Source organism: Rana temporaria, chromosome 6 (assembly GCF_905171775.1).
Source record: "Rana temporaria chromosome 6, aRanTem1.1, whole genome shotgun sequence".
NCBI classification, from domain to species: domain Eukaryota; kingdom Metazoa; phylum Chordata; class Amphibia; order Anura; family Ranidae; genus Rana; species Rana temporaria.
In genome coordinates, this window is record NC_053494.1 from 44,085,981 (window position 1) to 44,110,980 (window position 25,000).

General features: G+C 44.1%; 1 protein-coding gene across 3 annotated transcripts in view; it reads left to right on the forward strand.

Annotated features, from left to right (window-relative positions):
• The window catches only part of LOC120943429 (BTB/POZ domain-containing protein KCTD5-like), a 75,641-nt gene that overhangs the window by 37,306 nt on the left and 13,335 nt on the right, over positions 1–25,000 (forward strand). For 2 of the 3 annotated variants that reach the window (XM_040356719.1, XM_040356720.1), the window contains exons 3-6: positions 789–880; positions 12,582–12,677; positions 15,009–15,125; positions 20,651–20,776. In XM_040356719.1, the coding sequence (XP_040212653.1) occupies positions 789–880; positions 12,582–12,677; positions 15,009–15,125; positions 20,651–20,776 (431 nt within the window). The remainder of the gene's footprint in view (positions 1–788; positions 881–12,581; positions 12,678–15,008; positions 15,126–20,650; positions 20,777–25,000) is intronic. The other variant, XM_040356721.1, reaches the window with a different exon arrangement.

The following is a 25,000-nucleotide window of genomic DNA, read 5'->3' on the forward strand; positions in this document are numbered from 1 at the left end:
TCCGAAAATACAAATGTATTACAACACATGACGTCACTTTTTTCTGTCGTGTTTTTTGTTTTTTCAGAGAATTTTCCTGACCTTCAAATTCTACTTGCGACTATTATGCGAAAAAAGTCGGACGATCTGTCGTCAGATTTTCGGATCGTGTGTACAGGCCATAAGGATTACATATCCCATGGTGCCTTGCTGTCTGCAAACAGTGATTCCTTGGGCATTTCTTTCTTTAATTCCTGTAGGGCTCCACCTCCTTAAAAGCATCTCCCTCCTCTCAGCATTTCTGTAGTTCAGAAGGCGGCCTCCGTGAATTCTGTGACATAGCAGTGACTTCTCAACACGGCATAGTGAAGTAAATGTGTGGATCCTTAATTAAATTATTCTGATTATTGGAATTAGACCTGCAATACAATGTGAAAATGAATGGTTTTTCAATTTGACCATAGATGTACTTTATTACAATACTCAACCTGGCTACTCAAAGGCTACTCTTTTTTGCATGCTGTCATTGTGTTTCTGCTTTAATAATGCCCAAGATGTTAATGCTGCCTAAAGATCAATGTGGTGGTGTTCTGCGCCAGGTTCCTATACAATGTGTATTCTACCTAGTGCTGCCTTAGAATGCATATTCAGAGGAATAGGGAACAAATGTATATTAATAGGCTGTTGCTGGATAGACCTGAAACTCAAAACCTTATAATGCACTCCATTTCCAGTGACTTCTGAGTCCAGATAGGTGAGGTTTTCTTCAAATGCAACTGACCTTTGCTACATCTTGTCCTTTTTAACAGGTGTTCTGGAAGAAGCCGAATTCTACAATATCACATCATTAATTAAGATTGTAAAGGACAGAATAAGAGAGAGGGACAGTAAAACATCACAGGTGAGGCTTTGTGACATTGGGTGGTGGGGGATGGATTTGGTCCTGGAAAACTCATGGTAGAAGAGTCCTACTCGTGTTTTACACTTTCCAATGTTCTATTCATGTTTTATATAGAGAGTCTGACAACTGTACCAGATACCTGTGATAAATGTAGACTAATATAATTGTTCTTTCTCTTTGGTCAATATTGTACTCTGTACCCTTGTCTGTTACTTTTGGCTTAGGTTTAGCCTGTGATAAGTACATTGCAGTGTCTCCTCTTTAGCTTTAGTAATGTCTTGTATTTAAGTGTAAGGTCAAATGGGGATATGGGTCACAGACTGAACTAATCATGCTTCTATTTTCAGCTTTGACATTGACCGTCCAACATGTCAATAGGCAAGCTGAAATGTAATGTGATAATCTTGGCACACCAATTTGCTATATATAGATAGAGAGGTACCGTATTTGCCAGCGTATAAGACGACCCCCTAATTTTCCAGCTAAAATGTTGGTTTTGGGATATACTCACTATATAAGATGACCCCCTTCCTACTAGTCATGCCTCACCTCACCTCACTGTGCCACCATTACATGCCTCACTGTGCCACCATTACATGCCTCACTGTGCCACCATTACATGCCTCACTGCATACCTCACTGTGCCATTGCATGTCTCGACGATCCCTTACCTTATCCCTGACATGCAGAATCTGTCAGACCGTGGCCGTCCATTATCACTTGTTCTCTATCTCCAATCACTGGAACAATTCTGCCAGGCTCTAATTCTGTCGGTAACCTATCGTGCAGACTCTCAGTCAGACCGCGGCCGCCCGTTATTCAAAAGCCACGCCGCCTCCTTCTGCTGTTCCGTGATAGGCGGAACACTCAGCTTCCCAGCAGACACTGTGTTCGGTGTTCCGCCTATCACGGATGCCCTCTCGTCCGAGACTTTGTTTTGGCAAAGGGGCAGGAAGTGAGCCGGAAATCTATCAAGTGGGGACACAGATGGCAAATTAAAATTGAGGGGTGTCAATCCTCTTTTACTCCCCCTTCCCTTTTTTTTTTTTTTTTCCCCTCCCATCTTTATAACCCTCCTTTCTTTATCGTACATCACGGGACACAGAGCGGCATTCATTACTATATGGGTTATATGGAGTACCTTCAGGTGTAGACACTGGCAATCTCAAACAGGAAATGCCCCTCCCTATATAACCCCCTCCCATAGGAGGAGTACCTCAGTTTTTCCGCCAGTGTCTTAGGTGTTAGTCATGGTTTAGCTTGCCTCCACATCCTTGGGATTAGGTGAGCTAACCGGTTCTGTCCAAAAAAGCCTCAGCGCTAAAGTGGTCAGTAACCGGACCCCAAACCCTTGGGGTATAGCCCATAATGCTTTTCTTTTTAGAGAGCTGGACCCTGGGCCCAGAACTTAGAAACCTTTGGGTGCCTAATGTTTCTGTTGCCAGAGTGCTATATGGGCCCAGGACAGTGGATCCTTCATAGGAACCCAGGGCCTGAAGGTCTAGACATCCCCACCGAGATGGGGGAAGATTGGGCCTCTTGCTTGGCAAAGTCCTGCGGCATGGAGCAGGTAAGTGAGGGGAAAACTTGCGGAACTTGGTTCTTAGCAGGTTTTTTCTGGGGGGTCACAGGGGACATGCCTAAAGTTATGCACTGCATCTGGCAAACTAGTCACATATCATAAAGATAGGATGGCTCTATATGTATTATTCCCCATAAGATGTGACCTCCCTTGTAGTGTTGGAAAAGCATTGAGTGGGGCCTGTGTGATATAAAAGTATATGTGTGTGTCAGAGAGCTGTGCTTACCTGCAAGCCTCCAGGCGATGCTCCATTCAGTCTTCCTCCTCACGGCCTGCAAAGCAGGCAAAACGCTGACCTCCTCATGGTTGCAGGCTGCAGTTTGCTGGAGCAGAGAGGTCCCTTCCTCCCAACCCCACCCCCCCCCTGTCGGGAGGGGCATTTCCTGTTTGAGATTGCTGGGGGGGAAGGGCGGGTCAGTGGCTTAAGGAAGGGGCGGCCCTTCCTTGTTTGTTCCATATAGCTCATTCAATACTTTGGAACTGAGGAGGAAAGACCAGAACGGCAAGCACGGGGCGCCGAGGACACACAGTGGCCAGAAAGAATATTGCAGTCTTCAGAAAGACTGTTTTCAAGCCTAGGAATAGGCTGTTTCTTTTCCATCTCATAGTTTTTCTTGCAATACTACTCAGGGGGACAGAATGTTTTTTCTTTCCTAGATTTGAAAAAAAAAAAAAAAAAAAAGATTTTTTTTTGAAAAAAAAAAAAAAAAAAAAAAGTGTCATCTAGGGGAGAGGAAGCATTTTTTTATCCCCCAAACAGGTGTTTGGGCATTTAACTATTTATAAGTCCCAGGTACCAATAAGTAGCAGGTGTACCTCGGTATTGTACCATGGCATCAAAAAACAAGGGTACAAGAGGTGGGGATTCCCCCAGAGAGTCTGAGGTCTCGGACAAAGCTATGCCGCTGCTTTCCCCACAGGGAGCCTTGGGGCCATCAGGGTCTGGGGCTGGAGCTGACGCGGGTCAGTCCAACCCTAAGATGGTCACGGAGGAGGTATTACTCACCTCTTTAAAAGAGATGCAGAAAAGCATGGGTAAAATGATAGCCGCAGCTATGCGGGGCAGTAAGCGGAATAGATCTCCGTCGCCCGAGCGCGGACCCTCAGAAGAGGAGGTCCTTTCCTCAGGGGAATTGGACGACCTCTTGGACAAGGACCAAGTAGGTTCAGGGATCGAGGATCCGGATACAGAGGAGTCTGGGGCAGTCTCCCTGAGGGAGAGCTGGTGGATTCAAGGACTTGGTCCATAGGGCATTCAACTTGCCAGTACCAGATCTCCAGGTATCGACGGTTTCAGCTTTGGGCTCACTGAGGGCGCCTCAAAGCAATGCTGTGTTTCCGATCCATCCTCTATTAGAGGGAGTTTTGTTCCAAGATTGGAACAAGCCAGATAAGATCTTCTTACCACCTAAGAAGTTCTCTGTCCTATATCCTATGGAAGAAAAATTTTCCAAAAGATGGGCTACTCCTGCAGTGGACGCAGCCATCTCATGTGTTAACAAATCGTTAACATGCCCTGTAGAAAACATACAGGTGTTCAAGGATCCAGTTGATAAGCGCTTGGAAGCACTACTTAAGAACTCCTTCACTACTGCAGGGGCAGTAGTACAGCCAGCTGTGGCTGCGATTGGGGTCGCTCAAGCATTATCGGATCAATTTAAGCAGATGCTTAAACTTATTCCTGCCCAGCAGGCAGAAGAATTTTCGGATGTCCCTAAGGCCATATGTTTTACGGTAGACGCCATCAAGGATTCTATCCAGCAAGCGTCACGTTTATCGTTATCCCTTATCCATATGAGAAGACTCTTATGGTTAAAAAGCTGGGAGGCTGAGCCCCCATGCAAGAAGCTCCTGGTAGGGTTCCCCTTCCATGGAGGACGACTCTTCGGAGAAGACCTAGATAAATACATTCAGACCATTTCAAACGGCAAGAGTACTCTCTTGCCAACTAAGAAGAAGGTTCAGGGGCCTGCGTTTAAACGACAGTATTCCCCTGGGCAGGGGCCCTCTAATGCCAAGCAGTATCGACGGCCTCCTGCAAAAGCAAACTTCGGCTTCAACAGCAGATCACAAGGACAGGCTGTTAGAGGCAAAAGGCAGTGGTTTCGCAAACCAGCAAAACCAGCCCCCAAGCCAACCTTATGAAGGGGCGCCCCCACCCACGAAGGTGGGGGGAAGGCTGCGACTCTTTTCAGAGATTTGGGAAGCCAGCATTCCCGACGAGTGGGTACGGTCTTCCGTGGCCACAGGCTACAAATTAGATTTCCTAAGGTTTCCTCCTCCTCATTTCCAGAAGTCGAGGATTCCAAACGATCCGGAAAAGGGAGCCGCATTAAGATCGGCATTAGATCATCTACTTTCCCAGGAAGTAATAGTAGAGGTACCAGTCCTGGAACAGGGGCTGGGTTTCTACTCCAACCTATTCATCATCCCAAAATCCAATGGAGATGTCAGGCCAATTTTGGACCTAAAGATGGTAAATGCATATCTAAAGATCCGCTCATTTCGGATGGAATCCGTGCGGTCAGCAGCTGCCACACTCCAGAAGGACGACTTCATGGCGTCCATAGACATAAAGGATGCCTACCTTCATGTTCCAATTTATCAGCCACATCAAAGATATCTACGCTTCATGGTGGCTTCGCGTCACTTCCAATTCGTGGCGCTTCCCTTCGGGTTGGCTACGGCCCCCCGGGTGTTCACGAAGGTCCTAGCTCCGATCCTAGCCAAGCTAAGGATCCAAGGGGTCACGATCCTAGCATACCTGGACGACCTCCTAGTCATAGACCACTCGTCTCCCGGCTTGGAGCGAGCAGTGGCCCTCACGGTCCAATACCTCGAGAGATTCGGCTGGGTCCTAAATCGAGAAAAGTCAGCTTTCCAGCCCACAAGGCAGTTGGAATATCTCGGCATGAGATTAGACACAGAACAACAAGGAGTGTTCCTACCTCTGAGGAAGGTAAAAGCCATCAAGGAATTAATCCTACTGGTTCTAAGCACTCGCATCCTACAGGCAGCCATCCTGTCAGCATGGAGCAGAAGGCCACAGGCCTTGGATATCCCGTTGCCGCTCTTATCAAGAGTCCGACAAAGTCTGTGTTGGTGGTTAGACCCTCAGAATCTACTGAAGGGGAAGTCTTTCAGCCCAGTGGCTTGGAAGATAGTGACCACAGATGCCAGCCTGACGGGCTGGGGAGCAATTTTGGATGGTTGCACTCGCCAAGGTACTTGGGCAAAGCCAGAGAAGCAGTTGCCCATCAACATCTTGGAGCTCAGAGCTGCTCGACTAGCCCTCAGGGCTTGGACGTCAAAATTGCAGGGGTTCCCGGTGAGAATTCAATCAGACAATGCCACGGCCGTGGCATACATAAATCACCAAGGGGGAACCAGGAGTCAAGCCGCTCAGAGAGAGGTGAGCTTGATTCTCCTATGGGCAGAGGCGCATGTGCCCTGCATATCGGCAATATTCATTCCAGGAGTGGACAACTTTCAGGCGGACTTCTTAAGCCGCCAGACTCTATGGCCGGGGGAATGGTCTCTGCATCCACAAGTCTTTCAAGCACTCTGCCAAAGATGGGGAGTGCCGTACGTGGATATCATGGCATCGAGACTCAACAAGAAACTAGACAGGTTCATATCCCGCTCAAGGGATCCGATGGCATGCGGAACCGATGCGTTGGTTTGCCCTTGGCATCAGTTCAAACTTCTTTATGCGTTTCCCCCGCTCCAGTTACTACCCCGCCTGCTGCGCAGGATCCGGGTGGAACACATACCAGTCATCCTGGTAGCTCCAGCATGGCCCAGAAGGGCATGGTACTCACTCATCCTAAAGATGGTAGTGGGAGACCCTTGGACTCTTCCTCTACGGCCAGACCTGCTATCGCAAGGTCCGATCCTCCACCCTGCCTTACGGCATCTAAATTTGACGGCCTGGAAGCTGAATCCCTGATTCTCAGGGGTAGAGGTCTGTCTCAGAAAGTAGTCTCTACCCTAATCAGAGCCAGGAAACCGGTCTCTAGGGTGATTTATTACAGGGTCTGGAAGGCCTATGTAGGCTGGTGTGAGTCCAAGCGATGGCTTTCTCGCAAATTTACCATCGATAGAGTATTAAGTTTTCTCCAGCTAGGAGTGGATAAAGGATTGGCATTAAGCACAATCAAAGGACAGATTTCTGCTCTGTCAGTGTGGTTTCAGCGGCCGCTGGCCACCCACTCGCTGGTTAAGACCTTCCTTCAAGGGGTCTTACGTATTAGACCTCCAGTTAAATCCCCGCTTTGTCCGTGGGATTTAAATCTTGTTCTGTCAAGTTTACAGAAACAACCGTTTGAGCCGTTGGCTGAAATTCCTTTGGTTCTACTGACAAGGAAGTTAGTATTTTTGGTTGCCATAGTTTCCGCAAGAAGAGTTTCGGAGCTAGCGGCCTTATCCTGTAAGGAACCATATCTTGTTTTTCATAAGGACAGGGTCGTTCTCCGCCCTCATCCTTCCTTCCTACCGAAGGTCATATCCAGTTTTCATTTGAACCAGGATTTGGTATTACCATCCTTCTTCCCTAAACCTACTTCCAGAAAGGAAGGGTTGCTGCATACCTTGGATATTGTCAGGGCCATGAAGGCCTATCTTAAAGCTACAAAGAAGATCCGGAAAACAGATGTGCTGTTCATTCTACCGGATGGGCCCAAGAAGGGGCAGGCAGCTGCAAAGTCCACCATTTCTAGGTGGATTAAGCAATTAATCACTCAGGCCTACGGCTTGAAAGGGTTGCCTCCTCCAGTATCATTAAAGGCTCATTCTACTAGAGCCATGGGCGCCTCCTGGGCAGCACACCACCAGATCTCTATGGCTCAAGTTTGCAAGGCGGCAACCTGGTCTTCTGTCCACACGTTTACAAAATTCTACAAGTTGGACGTAAGAAGGAATACTGATACTGCCTTCGGGCAGGCAGTGCTGCAGGCTGCAGTTTGAGACCCTCGGATTCCGGGGGCTCCTCTTTTTTGAGTTAAATTTAAAATTTAAAATTATTTTTCTCAACTAAGTTGGATTTATTATGATTTGAGTATATCTCTAAATTAAATCCTTTTGTCTTGGAGATGTTCTCCCTCCCCTCATTGTAAGCATTGCTTTGGGACATCCCATATAGTAATGAATGCCGCTCTGTGTCCCGTGATGTACGATAAAGAAAAAGAGATTTTTAATACAGCTTACCTGTAAAATCTTTTTCTTGGAGTACATCACGGGACACAGAGCTCCCACCCCTCTTTTTTGAGGACCATTTTGGGAGGCATACTGCTTGCTACAAAACTGAGGTACTCCTCCTATGGGAGGGGGTTATATAGGGAGGGGCATTTCCTGTTTGAGATTGCCAGTGTCTACACCTGAAGGTACTCCATATAACCCATATAGTAATGAATGCCGCTCTGTGTCCCGTGATGTACTCCAAGAAAAAGATTTTACAGGTAAGCTGTATTAAAAATCTCTTTTTTACTCTTTTCAAAATGGAGGGGGGGGGCATGTTTTACTTTTAGTTTCTACACTAACATAGTACATGGCTCCAGCTGGTGTGCCTGCCCAGAGACAGAATGTGAACTGGTGGAATCTCCCAAAGCCATAGGAAATCCCACTGGAACAGGCATTCCCATACTTCATCTCACTTCATGTTCTTTTGACAACTGACATATTTTTAAAGATTTTTCTTTTACTACTGTGTCTGAAAATGATCAGTAAACAATAAAAAAAAAGTCTCAACAAAAATTAGAAAAGGTGTTTCTGGAGTTTACACTGGTGTGTGAAAATATTCCTACTGAAATATTCCAGATTACACTATGCATTTTTTTTTTTGTTACAGCAGAAGGGTCCGATACAAAAAGAGGCCCCAAAAAACACTGGCTTTACTGATTACAGGCATCATAAACGTGAAGTACTCACATAAGTGAGTACAGCCCTCACATTTTTGAAAATATTTTATTCTATCTTTTCGTGTGACACTGAAGAAATGTAAAGTAGTGAGTGTACAGCTTGTATAACAGTGTCCCCTCAAAATAACTCCACACATGGCCATTAATGCCTAAACCGCTGGCAACAAAAGTGAGTACACCCCTAAGTTGAAATCTCCAAATTGGGCCCAATTGGCTATTTTCCCTCCCCAATGTCATGTGACTCGTTAGTGTTACAAGGTCTCGGGTATGAATGGGGGTTGCAGGTGTGTTAAATTTGGTGTTATCATTATCACTCTCTTATGCTGGTCACTGGAAGTTTAACTTGGTACCTCATGGCAAAGAACTCTGAGGATCTGAAAAAAAAGAATTGTTGCTCTACATTAAGGTAGCATAGGCTTTAAAAAGATTACCTGAAACTGAGCTGCAGCTCAATGGCCAAGACCATACAGCAATTTAACAAGATAAGTTCCACTCAGAACAGGCCTCGCCATGGTCGACCAAAGAAGTTGAGTGCACATGCTCAGCGTCTTATCCAGAGATTGTCTTTGGGAAAGAGACACATGAGTGCTGCCGCCAGCATTGCTGCAGAGGTTGAAGGGATGGGGGGTCAGCCTGTCAGTGCTCAGACCATACGCCACACACTGCATCAAATTGGTCTGCTTGGCTGTTGTCCCAGAAGGAAGCCTCTTTCAAAGATGATGCACAAGAAAGCCGGCAAACAGTTTGCTAAAGACAAGCAGACTAAGAACATGGATTACTGGAACCATATCCTGTGGTCTGATGAGATCAAGATAAACGTATTTGGTTCAGATAATGTCGAGCTTGTGTGGGGAAAACCAGTTGATACTATTGATACCTTGGGTCCCAATTTGGACATTTTCCCTTAGGGGTGTACTCACTTTTGTTGCCAGTGGTTTATACATTAATGGCTGTGTGTTGAGTTATTTTGAGGGGACAGCAAAGTTACACCGTTATACAAGCTGTACACTCACTACTTTACATTGTAGCAAAGTGTCATTTCTTCAGTGTTGTCACATGAAAAGATATAATAAAATATTTTCAAAAAATGTGAGATACAGTGTGTGTGTGTATGTATATATGTGTATGTGTGTGTGTATATATATATATATATATATATATATATATATATATATATATATATATATATATATATATATATATATATATAATTTTGTGCATCTTGAAGAGCATGCTATATTCTGCTTTGACTCTTAACATTAACAGTTTGTTCTGTGCTTGCTGGCATTTCAGTAAACTGAGAGAATGAAAATACACAAAATGTTCCATAAAAGGAAGTCCTCTGCAGCAGATACGAACAACATTAACAAAGTGCCCTCAGTATATATTTTATCTGTACCAGAACAGACAAAACATTCATTGAGCTGAGATTATTTACGTCACCCAGATAATGAATCTCAAATTTAGCCGTGGCAGTTAATGCTAACAGCATCTGTACTGATACGCAGATCTGCAGAACACCAACCCGAGGAGGAGGTTACTTTACTTTTATGAGATCAGTGAAAGAGTTTGTTTTAATGGACTGAGTGATGCAAGCAAAGTCTAGCAGGGGCTGAGGGCTGCAGCAGATGAGTGTAAAGTAAGCTAAGGGAATTCCTGGCCAGAAAATCTTCTAAGCTAATTAGCACTATTTGAGGTCAAAAATCTTAATGGGGGAAAAAAGATGACAAACTGTGGATGTGTTTCATTACATAATGTAAACTTACATACACATAACTAGGGTAATTTTTTTGTTTCATTCCAAATGAGAAACGTATAGCATGTTGAAACTTTATAAACCTTCCATCTATTTTTGATTGAATAAAAGGGGATTGTATGAAAGGAACCCTTCAACAATCTGCCACTCAGTTTTGAGCAGTCAAACTAATTTTAATCGCTCAATCGTATTTTGACACTTTAGGTTGCTCGGGAAAATTTAACAATTGCAACAAGGGATGGTGACATTTCTGTGGAACTTAATTTACAGCTTCTCATTCTATACTTCATTATTGGGGACACTGGTTTAATTCTCACACAAGAGTGTTATACAGTGGCTTACAGGAGATTGGACACTAGCAAACAAAGATGGGATCTGTGTCCCACTGGGGAGCTTTCCCTTCACTTCCTGTCCCATAGTCAAAACAGGAAGTGAGCATATCCCTGCAAATTAAGGGAATCCTCTGGGGCCCTCCAGATCACCAGAGCCAATGTTCCCATTGGGCAATTTCCCCTCTCTTACTTTTACTTTTTCAGAGGACAACCCAAAATCTGGAATTTTATTTCACTTTTAATGATGGTAACCAGGACAAACAGAGGGTGAATCTCCCTAATAGGGGCCCAGACCACAATAAGAACCTAATGGGTTTTCTAATCCCTCTACACTTTATCCAAAACAAAAACTTTTGCCTTTAGTTATACCTAAAGGAGTGCATTTTTAGTTCTGTACTCCTGTTACCCATATTTGGCCAACAATGAGCTAAAGTCCACTGTCGGCTGACGTCTCAGCCAGTCCAGGCTCTGAATGGATCCCGACTTGTCTGTATCCGCCCATATTCTTGCCTGGCAGCTAGTTCACCCTCTCAGCATGCCTCTGAGAGCCTGAGCCAGCCCCCCTCCACAGCCCAGCACTCCAGTAAGTGCTGGAGGGGTAGAACAAAGAGCCACTGACTGTCCCCCGCTCTCTAACTGAAGACCGAAAACTGAATGATCAGTGATGTTTGATCGCTCAGTTCTTGGTCTTATAGGTGGCGGGGGACAGATGCAGCACTGGACAGATATTGCATCATAGGCGCGTGTGGTTTTCTTTCTTTTTCTTTCTGTGATTTCACAGTTGTGCTTAAAAGTTTGCCTTTTTGGTATGCAGGCATTTGGGGGGGGGGGGGATTCATATTAAACTGTAGGTTAAAACAGAATGGCACAATCCTAAAAACAAAACATGGCAACAAATTAACAATTAAAATGACCCCTTTTAAAAAGTCCCCATACCCTTAGTTCTTGATACTGTTATTACCCCCTTTAGCATCAATGACAGCATTCAGTCTTTTGTAATTGTCTTTGAAGCCCCAGATTCTTGCAGGTGGTACAGCTGCCAATTCGTCTTGGCAATATTCATCCAGGTCATGCAAAGTCTTGGGTCATCTTGCATGAACCACACATTTCAGATCTCCCCAGAGTGGCTTGATGATATTAAGGTGATGGCCACTCCAGAACCTTCACCTTTTTTCTGCTGTAACCACTGAAGGGGCCAACTTGGCCTTTTGCTTTAGGGTTACAAAAGTTGTATGTATGCCAGGGATATCTAATTAAAAATTGCATGCCTAAATTTGTTTGGAGAGGGGTCTCCAAAAGCTCAATTGCAAACCAAAACAAAGTAAATTCACATCTGACACCTACTATAGGCGAATACAGAAATATATATATTTCTTTAATTTCAAAGAACATGCACATAGAGATAGTATCTCACAAAATTTAGTACACCCCTTGCATGTTTGTAAATATTTTATATTTTTTTCCCTGTGACAACATTGAAGAAATTGCATTTTGCTACAATGTAAAGTAGTAAAGTGTATATATTTGAATAACAGTGTAAATTTGCTGTCCCCTTAAAATAACTCAACACTCAGCCATTAATGTCTATACTGCTGTCAACAAAAGTGAGTACACCCCTAAGTGAAAATGTCCAAATTGGGCCCAAAGTGTCAATATTTTGTGTGCCCACCATTATTTTCCAGCACTGCCTTAACCCTCTTTGGCATGAAGTTCACCCGAGAGTCACAGGTTGCCACTGGAGTCCTTTTTCCGCTATTCCCCCGACAAAATCACGCAGCAGGTGGATGTCTGAGACCTTGCGCTCCCCCACCTTCTGTTTGAGGATGCCCCACAAATGCTCAATAGGATTTATGTCTAGAGACCTGCTTGGCCAGTCCATCACCTTTTTACCCTCCGCTTCTTTAGCAAGGCAGTGGTTGTCTTGGAGGTGTGTTTGGGGTCTGTACGTTGCCTGTTCCAGTGCAGGCATTCTTGTCAAGTATTTAAAATGAATGTGGTAACTGTGCTACTATACATTTATACTTTTTAATAGCTTTTGTCTGCCTCCCACATAAGGGAGTATAGCTAGCAAATTATTATTTCAATAACTATTCAACTTTTTTCTGTCCACTGCAAGGTGCCAGTTAAACATGTTTACAGAGTGCTGCAGTGTCAGGAGGAAGAGCTCACTCAGATGGTCTCCACAATGTCTGATGGCTGGAAGTTTGAGCAGGTAAGCCATGAGAGTAGCTTACGGTGTTTAATTGGAAATGTTTCTATAATTGTTCCTTTTAAAAGTAAATGCAATGGCATACGATTTACTGTGAACTGCTTGCTTTTGACAAACTATGTTTTTGTTTTACAAAATTAAGTGGAAGTGACATTCATGTACAGTATTACGGCCTCTTGTTGTTTGCTCGTTTCTGGTCTAAAGGATAAGTTAATCTTTTTGAAAAAAATAATGAATAAATGCAAATTTTTTGCAGATGAAGAAAAATGTGCATTTATGATTTATTTTTTTGTAGGAGCCAATGCACCCATGATCAGTAGATCATGGGTGCAATGCATGGCTCCTGCAGACTGTCAGTGTAAAATGTCTGCTTGAAAGGGCGGGCAGTTACACAATGACAGGAGAAATCAATCGACTACCCAGAGCAGTCATTGGGAACTACAAGCTGTCAGCCACAAAGGATGTTAGCACTTGTAGTTCATTCATTCACAGAACTCTGCCATGCTTTTTTCAAATGGTGACAGCGAGTGCGGGGAGAAGATCCTCGACCCGCTGTCACGTTACATGTTTCGTCCCAAAAGTGGCTAGAACATGTAACATGCGCCCAAAGGTGAACTTATCCTTTTACATAAACCATTGAAGGGATCTTGTTATCTGTTCAATGGGTGAAAAAAAAAACTGATTGTCAGAAATTCAGAGCTGTCCTGTGTCTTCTGAACACGTTATCTGTTATTGAAGACTGACCATATACATGGATCAGCTGATCCACACAAGTGGAGTGGATGGAGCGATCCTCCCTGCTGTGTTCTTGTATTCTGACAGCAGGGACTGCTCTGCTGTCAGAGTACACTGATCAGCCCCACAGCCAATTGGTTGGAAGTAAACAAGCTGGTTCTGAGAAGTCGATCATTAAATGAACTTTATATGGAATGGGAATGGTCATGGATGGATCGGAATTCAGCCAGTCCCTGCTGAACCCCACAAAGTTCAGTCAATGTATGGCAAGTTTTTAAAGAAGTTAAATTGGCCCTTCTGGTTTTTATCTGGGCACTGCAGGATTATTCGTGTCTGTTGGTGGAGATAGGAGAGTGGAAATGGTTGAAATAGTTTAGGCAAAGGTCATCTTGGCAGGGCTGACACCATAACACCTTAAAAATGACATGAGTTGTCAGTCCACAACAGGTCTTAGACGATGAGTGCATTTCTGGCATATCAAATGTTATTTTTCTGTACTTGTAGGAGTAAAATATTTGGGAATGTGCATACATTTTTCTAATAGACTATTACTGCTTTTAATAGGCCATATGCTCGTGTTTGGCACTTTCTAATCATTCAGGCCATGCGGATTAGCTTTGTGATCAGCCTGCCCTATTTTAGGAGAACAAGCAACAGTTCTTGCACTAAATTTACTGTTCAGATCTTAAGCAAAACCATAAGAAATACTGCCTGCTATGCTGAGAATGAGCAGCACACAAAGCATGGCCTATGTTTTGGTGCGCTGCAGTAAAAGTGGATTGTGCGCTACTTTAAGAGTGCCTTCCAAATAATGGCAGTACATTGTGGTAAATGCCTTCTTGCAGCGTGCTGTGAAATGTGTGTTTTTAAGGCACGTGACCACACCACCAAGATCTGAATGGTAAGTGATTTCAGCTGTATGGTGGGTTAATGTCATATAAACTGTAAACCATTGTTGGATGTCTAAAGATTTGAAAATGAACTTTTCTTGCAATAGAATAATAATGTATGCTCTCCTCTTTAGCTGCCTGTTTCTTCTGCCTCTCGTGTCAACTGCTTCTTCTCCACCCATTGCTACAGCCTCAGAAAGATATCCAGCACTCCCAAGAGGTGTTGGTGCCAATGTTCCCCACCACATGCTGGTTCCTTCGATTCCACCAAGGGTATTTGTGGGGAAAAACAAGTGCCCGGTGGGCAACATGGGCATCCAATACTCCCTAATTCATAGAAAGCCAAAAAGGCATTCTGAGGCTTCAGTGCTGGAGAGGAGAAGAAGTTGAGGGAGAAAGACCTCTAGTTTAGGGTAGCCCAAAATCAGTATTTTTTGTAGAGTTCCTTGGTATGTTGTATTTGATAGAATGACAGAGTAGGAATTTTTAACCAATGTCTAGGACAGTGATGGAGAACCTTGGCACCCCCAATGTTTTGGAACTACATTTCCCGCAGTGTAGTGAGCATCACGGGAAATGTAGTTCCAAAACATCTGGGGTGCCAAGGTTCGCCATCACTGGCCTAGGCACTTTCATGTTTCTCTTGACTGCTTGTTTGGCTAGGCATTTGTTTTCCAGCATGGTTACTATGTATTTGCTGTGGTTGCAGTTTGTCAGCATAGGTTCCATGTATGGATGCAGGCGGGATCGACAGTCAGAGTTTCTGCTCATTGTTTCAAGGGAAGTAAAAGAGGAGGAGACCATCCTCCAGAAATTCAGCGGTGAGGTGTGTCCTGTATTGCACACAGCTCTGTATTCTTTCCTCTTCTGTACCCTTTATGTACACATGCATGGCCTTGCCAACTAACTGTTAATTGTGAGCAGAATGCCATTAGGGCCAGCATGTTGTGTTGCAGATCCCAGTCTCCTACTGTGCTTGGTTATGGCACCCCCCCCTCCACTTTCTCCTGTATTTTAATTCTGAATGAAAATCACTGCCTGAAAGCATTGCTTGCCTGCTTGGCTATCTTTTTTACCTTTTTAGTAAATTAATGAGAAACGTTAAAGGATTTCTCTAGCTGTACTTAAAACTCTATTGCTATAGGCTAAGCTGTGTTTTGTCAAAAATCCAGATTAACCCCCTAAAATATCCAGGGTGCAGTTTACAACTTCCTACCATCACACGAGTCGGTTTAAAATGGAAAGCTGAATGCTTATGTCAGTTTCAATTTGCAACTCACCTGAGGAAAAAAGTCAATTAATTGAATGAGAATAGTCTTTAAAGTGAATATCTCTGGCCCTGACTTTTGCACTTGATTTATAGATGCCGGTTTATAGTTTAGGGTATTTGCAGCTTGTCACATTGCCGTTCTTGTCAGGTTTACACAGCCATGGAAACAATTTTGACATTGTATGAGCAATGAGAACGATCGTTAAAGTCATTGTAAAGCTTTGTTTTTTTTTTTTTTACTTCCACTGTGCAGTTAATTTTGCACAGAGTTGCCCCGGTCCTCAACTTCTGGGGTACCCCAGCGGCGCTGGTAGCTTCTCCCCGCATCGTATGACCCCCTAGGAGAAGTGCTCTCCCGGGGGGTTACCTTGCGAGTGCACTCCCGTGTCCAGCATTTGTGTCATTGGATTTGATTGACAGCAGCGGGACCTGAGACAACAGGCAGAGGGGCAGAGCGCGTCTCTGGCGTGGGAATTTACGGGCTCAGGTTCAGTAAAACTGGGGTGCCGGTCAGTGACAGAAGTTTTTTCACCTTAATGCATAGGATGCATTAGGTGGGGAAAAAAATGAGGGTCTACAACCCCTTTTTAAGGCTGGGTTCACACTGCATGCCAATGTGGCTCACAGCTGGGGTCCTGTGCGTCTTGGTTCCTAGTTTCAGGTGCAATTTCAGCCTGAATTTTGGTCTGAATTCTGACCTGAAACAGACCGAGACACACAGGGCTTCTGTGCAAATTTACACTAGAGCCGCATCAGATATGTGAACTGGCTCCATAGAGAGCCAGTCGCATTCTCCTGCTATTGTGAATTGGATGCCGAGATCCCGCATCCAGTTTGCAATAGTGTGGACCTGGCATTGGGGTTGACGAGTTTAGAACACTATTTTACTGTTATGTCAATATCTCCTTTTAAAAAGGCATCCAGCAATTCATTTTGCAAACCGCTGAATGATGCTTACTATGGAACAACTCCGTGAAATTGCTATTTAGTATAGTATGCCAACAAATTAATCAATTGGGAGGGTTTTGTACAATACAGTGCCTTGAAAAAGTATTCATATCCTTTCAAATTTTCCACAGTTTGTCATAATACAGCCAAAAACTTAAATTTTATTTTATTGGCCTTTATGTGATAGACCAACATTAAGTGGCACTTAATTGTGAAGTGGAAAGAAAATGATAAATGGTTTTCAAAATGTTATACAAATAAAGATCTTCACTCTGCTATCCCTAAACTAAAATCTAGTGGAACCAATTCAGAAGTTACCCAATTAGTAAGTAGAGTCCAATTGTGTATAATTTAATCTCTGTATACATGGTGTTTCTGTGAAGCCCTCAGAGTTCTTTTTTAGAGAACCTTGGTGAACAAACAGCATCATGAAAGCCAGGGAACACACCAGACAGGTCAGGTATAAAGTTGTGGAGAAGTTTTAAGCAGCGTTAGGTTATTTAAAAAAAAAAAAAATATCCCAAGCTTTTAGAAAATATCCAGAGCAATATTCAACCCATCACCAGAAAAATGGAAAGAGTATGGCACAACTGCAAACCTACCAAGTCATGGCCGTTCACCTAAACTGACATTCCAGGCAAGGAGAGCATTAATCAGAGAAGCAGTCTAGAGGCCCATGGTAACTCTGGAGCAGCTGCAGGGATCCACAGGTCAGGTGGGAGAATCTGTCCACAGGACAACTATTGGTCATGCACTCCACAAGTCTGGCCTTTATGGAAGAGTGGCAAGAAGAAAGCCATAAGAAGTCCTATATGCAGTTTGCAAGAAGCCATGTGGGGGACACAGCAAACATATGGAAACAAGTGCTCTGGTCAGATGAGACCACAAACTGCACATCACCCCAAACACCATCCCCACTGTGAAACATGGTAGTGGCAGCATAATGTGGGGATGCCCCCGATGACACTGGCAGGGAAGGGGTTAACACTAGGGGGCAATCAAAGGGTTAAGTGTGTTCTAACCGTAGGGGCAATCGGCTCACTGGGACATGACAGAGATCACTGTTCCCGATCACTGGGAACAAGATTTCTGACACGTCCCGCGAACTACAGTATGCCTGTATTGATTTTTTTATCCCCGTACTCACTGTGCAATCCTCTATAGAAGATTCCGACTCCCCGCGGGGAATGGGCGTTCCTATCAAGGGGGAGGATGATTGACGGCCGGCTATGGCATGTCGTGCTTCTCCGGAAATAGCCGAAATAGGACTTGCCGCTTCACGGCGCCTGCGCATAGTCTGTGCGCAGGCGCCGTATAGCGCCGTGAAGAGCCGAGACCTGTTCCGGCTATCTTCGGGGAGCGTGACGTGCCATAGCCGGCCGTCAATCATCCTCCCTCTTAATAGGAACGCCCATTCCCCGCGGGGAGTCGGAATCTTCTATAGAGGATTGCACAGTGAGTACGGGGATAAAAAAATCAATACAGGCATACTGTAGCTCGCGCTACTATGCCTCATTTAATGGTAAAATGTTGTCAGTGTGGGTGAACCACTGCTTTAAATGTCCTTTTTGTGTGCTCTTGCCAGTTTAAAGACCGTGACCAATTAGAGCCGGTTCACACAGGGGCGACCTGGGATCCGACTTGAAGTCTCCCCAAGTTGTGTGGTTGAGAAAATGAATGGAAGTGAATGGAGCCGTCTTAATACACACTACTGAAGTCGCTCCAACTTCAGAAAAGGTTCCTGTACTACTTCAATCCGACTTCTAGGCAACTTGTAGGCAATTTGTATCCATTGATTTCAATGGAAGTTGCCTCAGAAGTCTGATCACTGTCTTAACTGAAGCAACTTTCCAGGAAGATGACATACATTGACATTCATTTCTCAGGCAAACTCCCCCCCCCCCCTCCCTCCCACAGAGCTGATTGTTGTTTGATTGGCCACTGGAAAGCCTCCTGTCCTGGAGAGGCGACTTGAAGTTGCTTTGTAAGTTGCCTGATGATTCATACTCAAGTTGTGTCCAAGTTGCCTCCCAAAGTCTATGTGTGAACCGACTCTTAGGAGAGTAAATGAATATTTGTTGTTTTTAAATATGAAAGAGTTGCTTAAATGGAGTGTATGTTGTCCTTCTAGTTAGTGTTGTGCCTTTGCAAACATGAAGCATTTCAATCTTTACCAGATGTTTTATTCCCCTTTTTAGAATATAGGCATCATCACATTTACCTGTCAATACGCTTATTGTTCCTCGTCGAGTTTAGCCCTGAAGCCGCCGAGGAGCTCGGCGGGCCGAGAGCTCCCATAGAACAACGAGAAAATAGAGAACATGTTCTCTATTTTCTCGACGAGTTCCTCGGCGGCTCCAACGGGCCGAAAGTGTACACACGACAGAGTTTCTCGGCAGAATCCGGCTCTGACCGAGTTTCTCGCCGAATTCTGCCGAGAAACTCTGTCGTATGTACGAGGCCTTAGAGTTTTATAGCTAGATTCAGAAAGAGTTAAGCCGGCATATCAGTAGATACGCGGTCGTAACTCTGAATCTGCGCCGTCGTACATTTAAGTGTATTTTCAAATTGAGATACACTTAAATGTAGCTAAGATACGACGGCCTGCGCCGTCTTATCTTAGCTGTCTAGTTCCGCCGACCGCTAGGGGCGTGAACGCTGATTTACGCCTAGAATGCGTAAATCAGCGAGATACGCCTATTCACAAACGTACGCTTGCCCGTCGCAGTAAAGATACGCCGTTTACGTAAGGCATTTTCAGGCGTATAGTTAGTCCAACAAAAAGCTGGCCTAGTCAATGTTAAGTATTGATGATGTTCCCGCATAGAATTTTGAAAATTTTACGTTGTTTGCGTACGTCGTCTGTGAATGGGGCTGGACGTAATTTACGTTCACGTCGAAACCAATAAGTCCTTGCGGCGTACTTTGGAGCAATGCACACTGGGATATGTCCATGGACGGCGCATGCGCCGTTCGTTAAAAACGTCAATTATGTCGGGTCATGGTTTATTTACATAAAACACGCCCACCTCTTCACAATTTGAATTAGGCGCTCTTACGCCGGCCCATTTACGATACGCCGCCGTAACTTAGGAGGCAAGTGCTTTGTGAATACAACACTTGCCTCTCTGACTTACGGCGGCGTAGCGTAAATACGACATGCTACGCCGGGTGAAACATATGCCGCCCTACGTGAATCCAGCTATTAGACTTTCCTGGGTTAAAGGGAAAAATTATCCAAGGGTTCAGCCTGAGTTTATACAGTAGAATTCATTAACAAGGTGTGTGTGTGTGTGTGTGTGTGTAAATTAATAAGTTTGTTAAAATGTATTTATTTATATTTATCAGGGCTCTGACACTCTTTTTATTTGGTCTTGGAGAAAGCTTTGACACAATGAAGAGCTACCAGGGGAATTTATTTGCCAAACTGTACTTGGGAACTGTTTGATGTAATATGTGCATTTATCAGATAACTGGGACATCGTATCACTAGGAATTTGAGTTGCCTGTCAGTCTTTTTGTACAACAGGGTGATTATCTGGAAAAATGGAATTGTGACCATAAATAAAAAATGTAGTCCTTGAAATACTAGCATTCAGACTCCTGTATGATGTTCATTTATTGTGGAAAAATATTACAGGAATTTTTTAAGTGGTCTGCTATGATTGCCTGCGTGGAGTGTTCAGTTTTGGCCTATCTGCCCCCCAGAATGTTATCACTGATTGAGGAAATTGTTGAGCATCAATCCCAAAACCTACTGTGTGATGGGCACATTTGCCTTTTTTTTTTTTAATACAATCTTTCAAAAAGTGCAGGCGCTATTTCTAGCGCCTGCAAACCGACACATTTTTTTTGGGGGGTGGGGATTACTTGTTAAAAAAGGGCTTTATTCTGATTGAGATGATCGCAAAGACAGTAGTCTCCTTGTTATGAAATGATAGGCAATTGATGCCTTTTTCCATAGTAGATGTTGAAACGCACAGTAGGTACACGTTTAAGTCTAATAAATACAGTCAGGGTAAATGCTCAGTTAAGTGTTTTCTTAAGCTATTTTGCTTCATGCTGTATGTCTACTTTTGATAATATTGTACTAAATTTCTAATTCTGTCTGATTTTGTTAATATTCCTTTCAGCTGGTCAACATTGGTTCTTCCTATAATTATGGAAATGAAGACCAGGCAGAATTTTTGTGTGTGGTCTCCAAAGAATTGCACAATACCCCATACGGCACAACTAGTGAACCTAGTGAAAAGGCAAAGGTATGTCCTGTCTATCTTTTTATACTTTCGTTTTAATGGAGCGTTCCTGGATAGATGTAGCAAGGGGATCAGGGCTTGTCTAAGTGTTGTAATGTTGTAGATGCTAAAAGCTGTAACGTCTTGTGTTTTTTTTTTTCCCTATTTATAAATAACAAACATGTTATACTTGCATGCTCTGTGCAGTGGATTTGCACAGAGCAGCCTGGATTCCCCTCTTCTCGAGTCCCTCTTCACTGCTCCTGGCCCCTCCCTCCTGTTGAGTGCCCCCACAGCAAGCAGCTTGCTATGGGGTCACACGAGCCGAGCTGCAGCTCCGTGTGTCCATTCAGATACAAAGCTGTGGCTTGTCCCTGCCCCCTCTCTCTGCTGATGGGATAACTGACTTTGACAGTAGGGGGAGCCAATGGCACCACTGCTGTGCCTCAGCCAATCAGGAGAGAGAGAGCGTTCCAGGCGACCGAGGTACTCGTGGACATCGCTGGATAGAGAAGGGGCTCAGGTAAGTATTAGGGGGGCTGAGGGGGTGCTGCACACAGACTGGTTCACACGGCGCAAATCCCCCCCCCCCCCCCCCCCCAGGCACACACTTTTTTGTTTTTGCAGTACTGTACAGTTGTGGCCAAAAGTTTTGAGAATGACACAAATATTAGTTTTCACAAAGTTTGCTGCTAAGCTGCTTTTAGATCTTTGTTTCTGTGATGTAGTGAAATATAATTACACTCACTTCATACGTTTCAAAGGCTTTTATCGACATTTATGCAAAGAGTCAGTATTTGCAGTGTTGGCCCTTCTTTTTCAAGACCTCTGCAATTCGACTGGGCATGCTCTCAATCAACTTCTGGGCCAATTCCTGACTGATGGCAACCCATTCTTTCATAATCACTTCTTGGAGTTTGTCAGAATTAGTGGGTTTTTGTTTGTCCACCCGCCTCTTGAGGATTGACCACAAGTTCTCAATGGGATTAAGATCTGGGGAGTTTCCAGGCCATGGACCCAAAATGTCAACGTTTTTGTCCCTGGGCCACTTGGTTATCACTTTTGCCTTATGGCACGGTGCTCCATCATGCTGGAAAATGCATTGTTCTTCACCAAACTGTTGTTGGATTGTTGGAAGATGTTGCTGTTGGAGGGTGTTTTGGTACCATTCTTTATTCATGGCTGTGTTTTTGGGCAAAATTGTGAGTGAGCCCACTCCCTTGGATGAGAAGCAACCCACACATGAATGGTCTCAGGATGCTTTACTGTTGGCATGACACAGGACTGATGGTAGCGCTCACCTTTTCTTCTCCGGGCAAGCCTTTTTCCTGATGCCCCAAACAATCGGAAAGAGGCTTCATCGGAGAATATGACTTTGCCCCAGTCCTCAACAGTCCATTCACCATATTTTCTGCAGAAGATCAATCTGTCCCTGATGTTTTTTTTTTGGAGAGAAGTGGCTTATTTGCTGCCTGTCTTGACACCAGGCCATCTTCCAAAAGTCTTCGCCTCACTGTGCGTGCAGATGCGCTCACACCTGCCTGCTGCCATTCCTGAGCAAGCTCTGCACTGGTGGCACTCCGATCCCGCAGCTGAATCCTCTTTAGGAGATGGTCCTGGCGCTTGCTGGACTTTCTTGGGCACCCTGAAGCCTTCTTCACAAATGCAGTGGAATTTTTTTTTATGGGATTAAGTTAATTTTCATGGCAAAGAGGACTTTTGCAATTAATTGCAATTCGTCTGATCACTCTTCCTAACTTTCTGGAGTATATGCAATTTCCCATCTCAAAAACTGAGGCAGCAGACTTTGTGAAAATTAGTATTTGTGTCATTCTCAAAACTTTTGGCCATGGCTGTAGTTGTCCCACCTACTACTTCATCATCTGGGTTTGACCCAATACAGTTGCCTTTTTTTAATTTGTTTGTGGTGCTGGTCTACACCATTTCTCACTTGGGCAATGTTGTTTCCACCAGTTTTTGGTGAGTAGTTGGTTGCTTCACCAATTTCTCAATTTTACTGGATGGGGGCTATGTTTTTTTTTTTTTTACTGGTGATTATTCCTTGTTCTGATTGAAGCTCCAGGTTGATCAGTTCTCCATTTTTGTTTTCTTCTCATTAGCCATAAAGTAGGGGTTGATTCACATACTTTTGTAGTAAGATCCCTATACATGTTCTCTATGGCTTGCCCACCCCTCAGTTGGAGTGCTTTTGGATTTCCCATCAATTTAAGAGTATCCTTGACATCCCATATTAAATTCCTGTATCCTTCAATGAACAGTGAAGAAAATATTTTTTTTGTACTCATTGTAACTTTTTTCCGGACATTCATTGAGGGACACGTCCTACCCTCTGTGTATTGGTCATGTGTACTGCTTGCTCACAAACCTGAGGTGTGATGGGTGGAGGGGTTATTTGGTGGCTGGTGTCAATATGTTTTTTCTGTAGGCATCAGTAAAGTCCGGTTTAAGAATATCATAAACTCTTGTGTCCCTCAATGGACTTTAAGAGATTTTACAGTAATTAGAATTTATTTTTATTTTTTACTTAAGCCATGGTATTCGCATATCAAAGTTCAGCAGGAGCTGACTAAATTTTAAACTGTGTGTAGCCCTATCTGTTGGACAGATACAGGTCATTTGGCTGGCTTCTGTCACAGTCCTGCTGGAAAAAACAGCATTCTATCAGCCACTGCAGTGTTGATCAGTGTCTTTCTGACAACTGTAGGATACTATAGCACATCTTGGTCTTTGCTTACTATGCAATGCTTTCTAGTTTTAATGCATACCCTATACTAGTTTATTGGGTCCTTTTCCTTCTAGAGTAACCTTAAAGTGGTTGTAACCCTAAAAAAACAAAAAAAACAAAAAAATTAACGATCCTGTTCCCTTCTTATAGCAAATTAAACGGCACAGTGCTTGTGCTTTCTAAGCTGTAAAAAACCTGGTTGATCCTTTTTGTCCTCTGTCCCCCTCTGCTGACTATGGTAATCATGGCTGTTGATCCCTGAATACTGTGCTCAGGTTACGGGCCTCAGTCATCTAGCTACTCTCCTCTCTTCCTTACCCTCCTTCCCTGCCTGTCAGCTCCTGTGTGTGTCTTTCCCCTCTCAGCCCCCCTCCTGTTGCTATTGGAAGCTGGCAGTAAAAGTAAAGAACCATTACAGCCAGCTCCTCTGTTATGGTAATCTCTCATACACTGTGTAAATGTTTTTGTAAAATGAAACTTGCAAATACCTTTTCTTTGATCTCTTCTGGCCATTCACAGTGTTCACGTGACCTCCCCGCCCAATGTCAGAGGGGACTCTCGGCCCCGCCCTCTGTAGCCTGTAGATCGTAGAAATAGAGCAGCCGGAGGTCACATGACGGCCATAAAAGATCAAAGATTGGGTATTTACATGGTTCGCTTTAAAAAAACAATTACACAGTGTAGGAGAGATTTATCAAACAGAGGAGCTGGCTGTAATTGTTCTTTACTGTCATTTGTTAGGCTGGGTTCACACTACGGTTTTCCCGTCCGTCAGCCGCATACGATTTCAGTATTGAAAACGTACGGGCCCGGACGGGAAAACGTAGAGATAGACAATGCATTGCAAATCGTATGCACTCGGATGCATCCGGGTGCGTACGTTTTGCTGGCAAAACGTTTTTTAAACGTACGCAAAACCGTGTTCAACCACGGTTTTGCGGTCGTTTTTAAAACAGTATGGCAACCGCATACGTTTTCCTTTAACATTAATGTTAATGGAAAACGCACATATGTGCGGTGCCATACGTTCCCGTCCGTTTCAGCCGCATACGTTTTTTCATATAAATCGTATGCGGCTGACGGACGGGAAAACCGTAGTGTGAACCCAGCCTTACACCTACCCTACAAGGTTTCTCTTTTTCTTTTGTTATTGTTTCTCTGTATTGAAGTGTCCAGAATTACTACATCTATTTGGGTATAAAGCAGGGATATGCAATTAGCGGACCTCCAGATGTTGCAAAACTACAAATCCCATCATGCCTCTGCCTCTGGGTGTCATGCTCGTGGCTGTCAGAGCCTTGCTATGCCTCATGGGATTTGTAGTTCTGCAACAGCTGGAGGTCCGCTAATTGCATATCCCCAGTATAGAGCATTAACAGTCATTAATTTTGTAATTACGGTACTCATTGTTAAACCTTGATTACCCCCTGCTGGTACCCATTGACCTTAAAGAAGAACTCAATTTCTGACAAGACCCTCAAAACCTACATTAGGGGCATCCT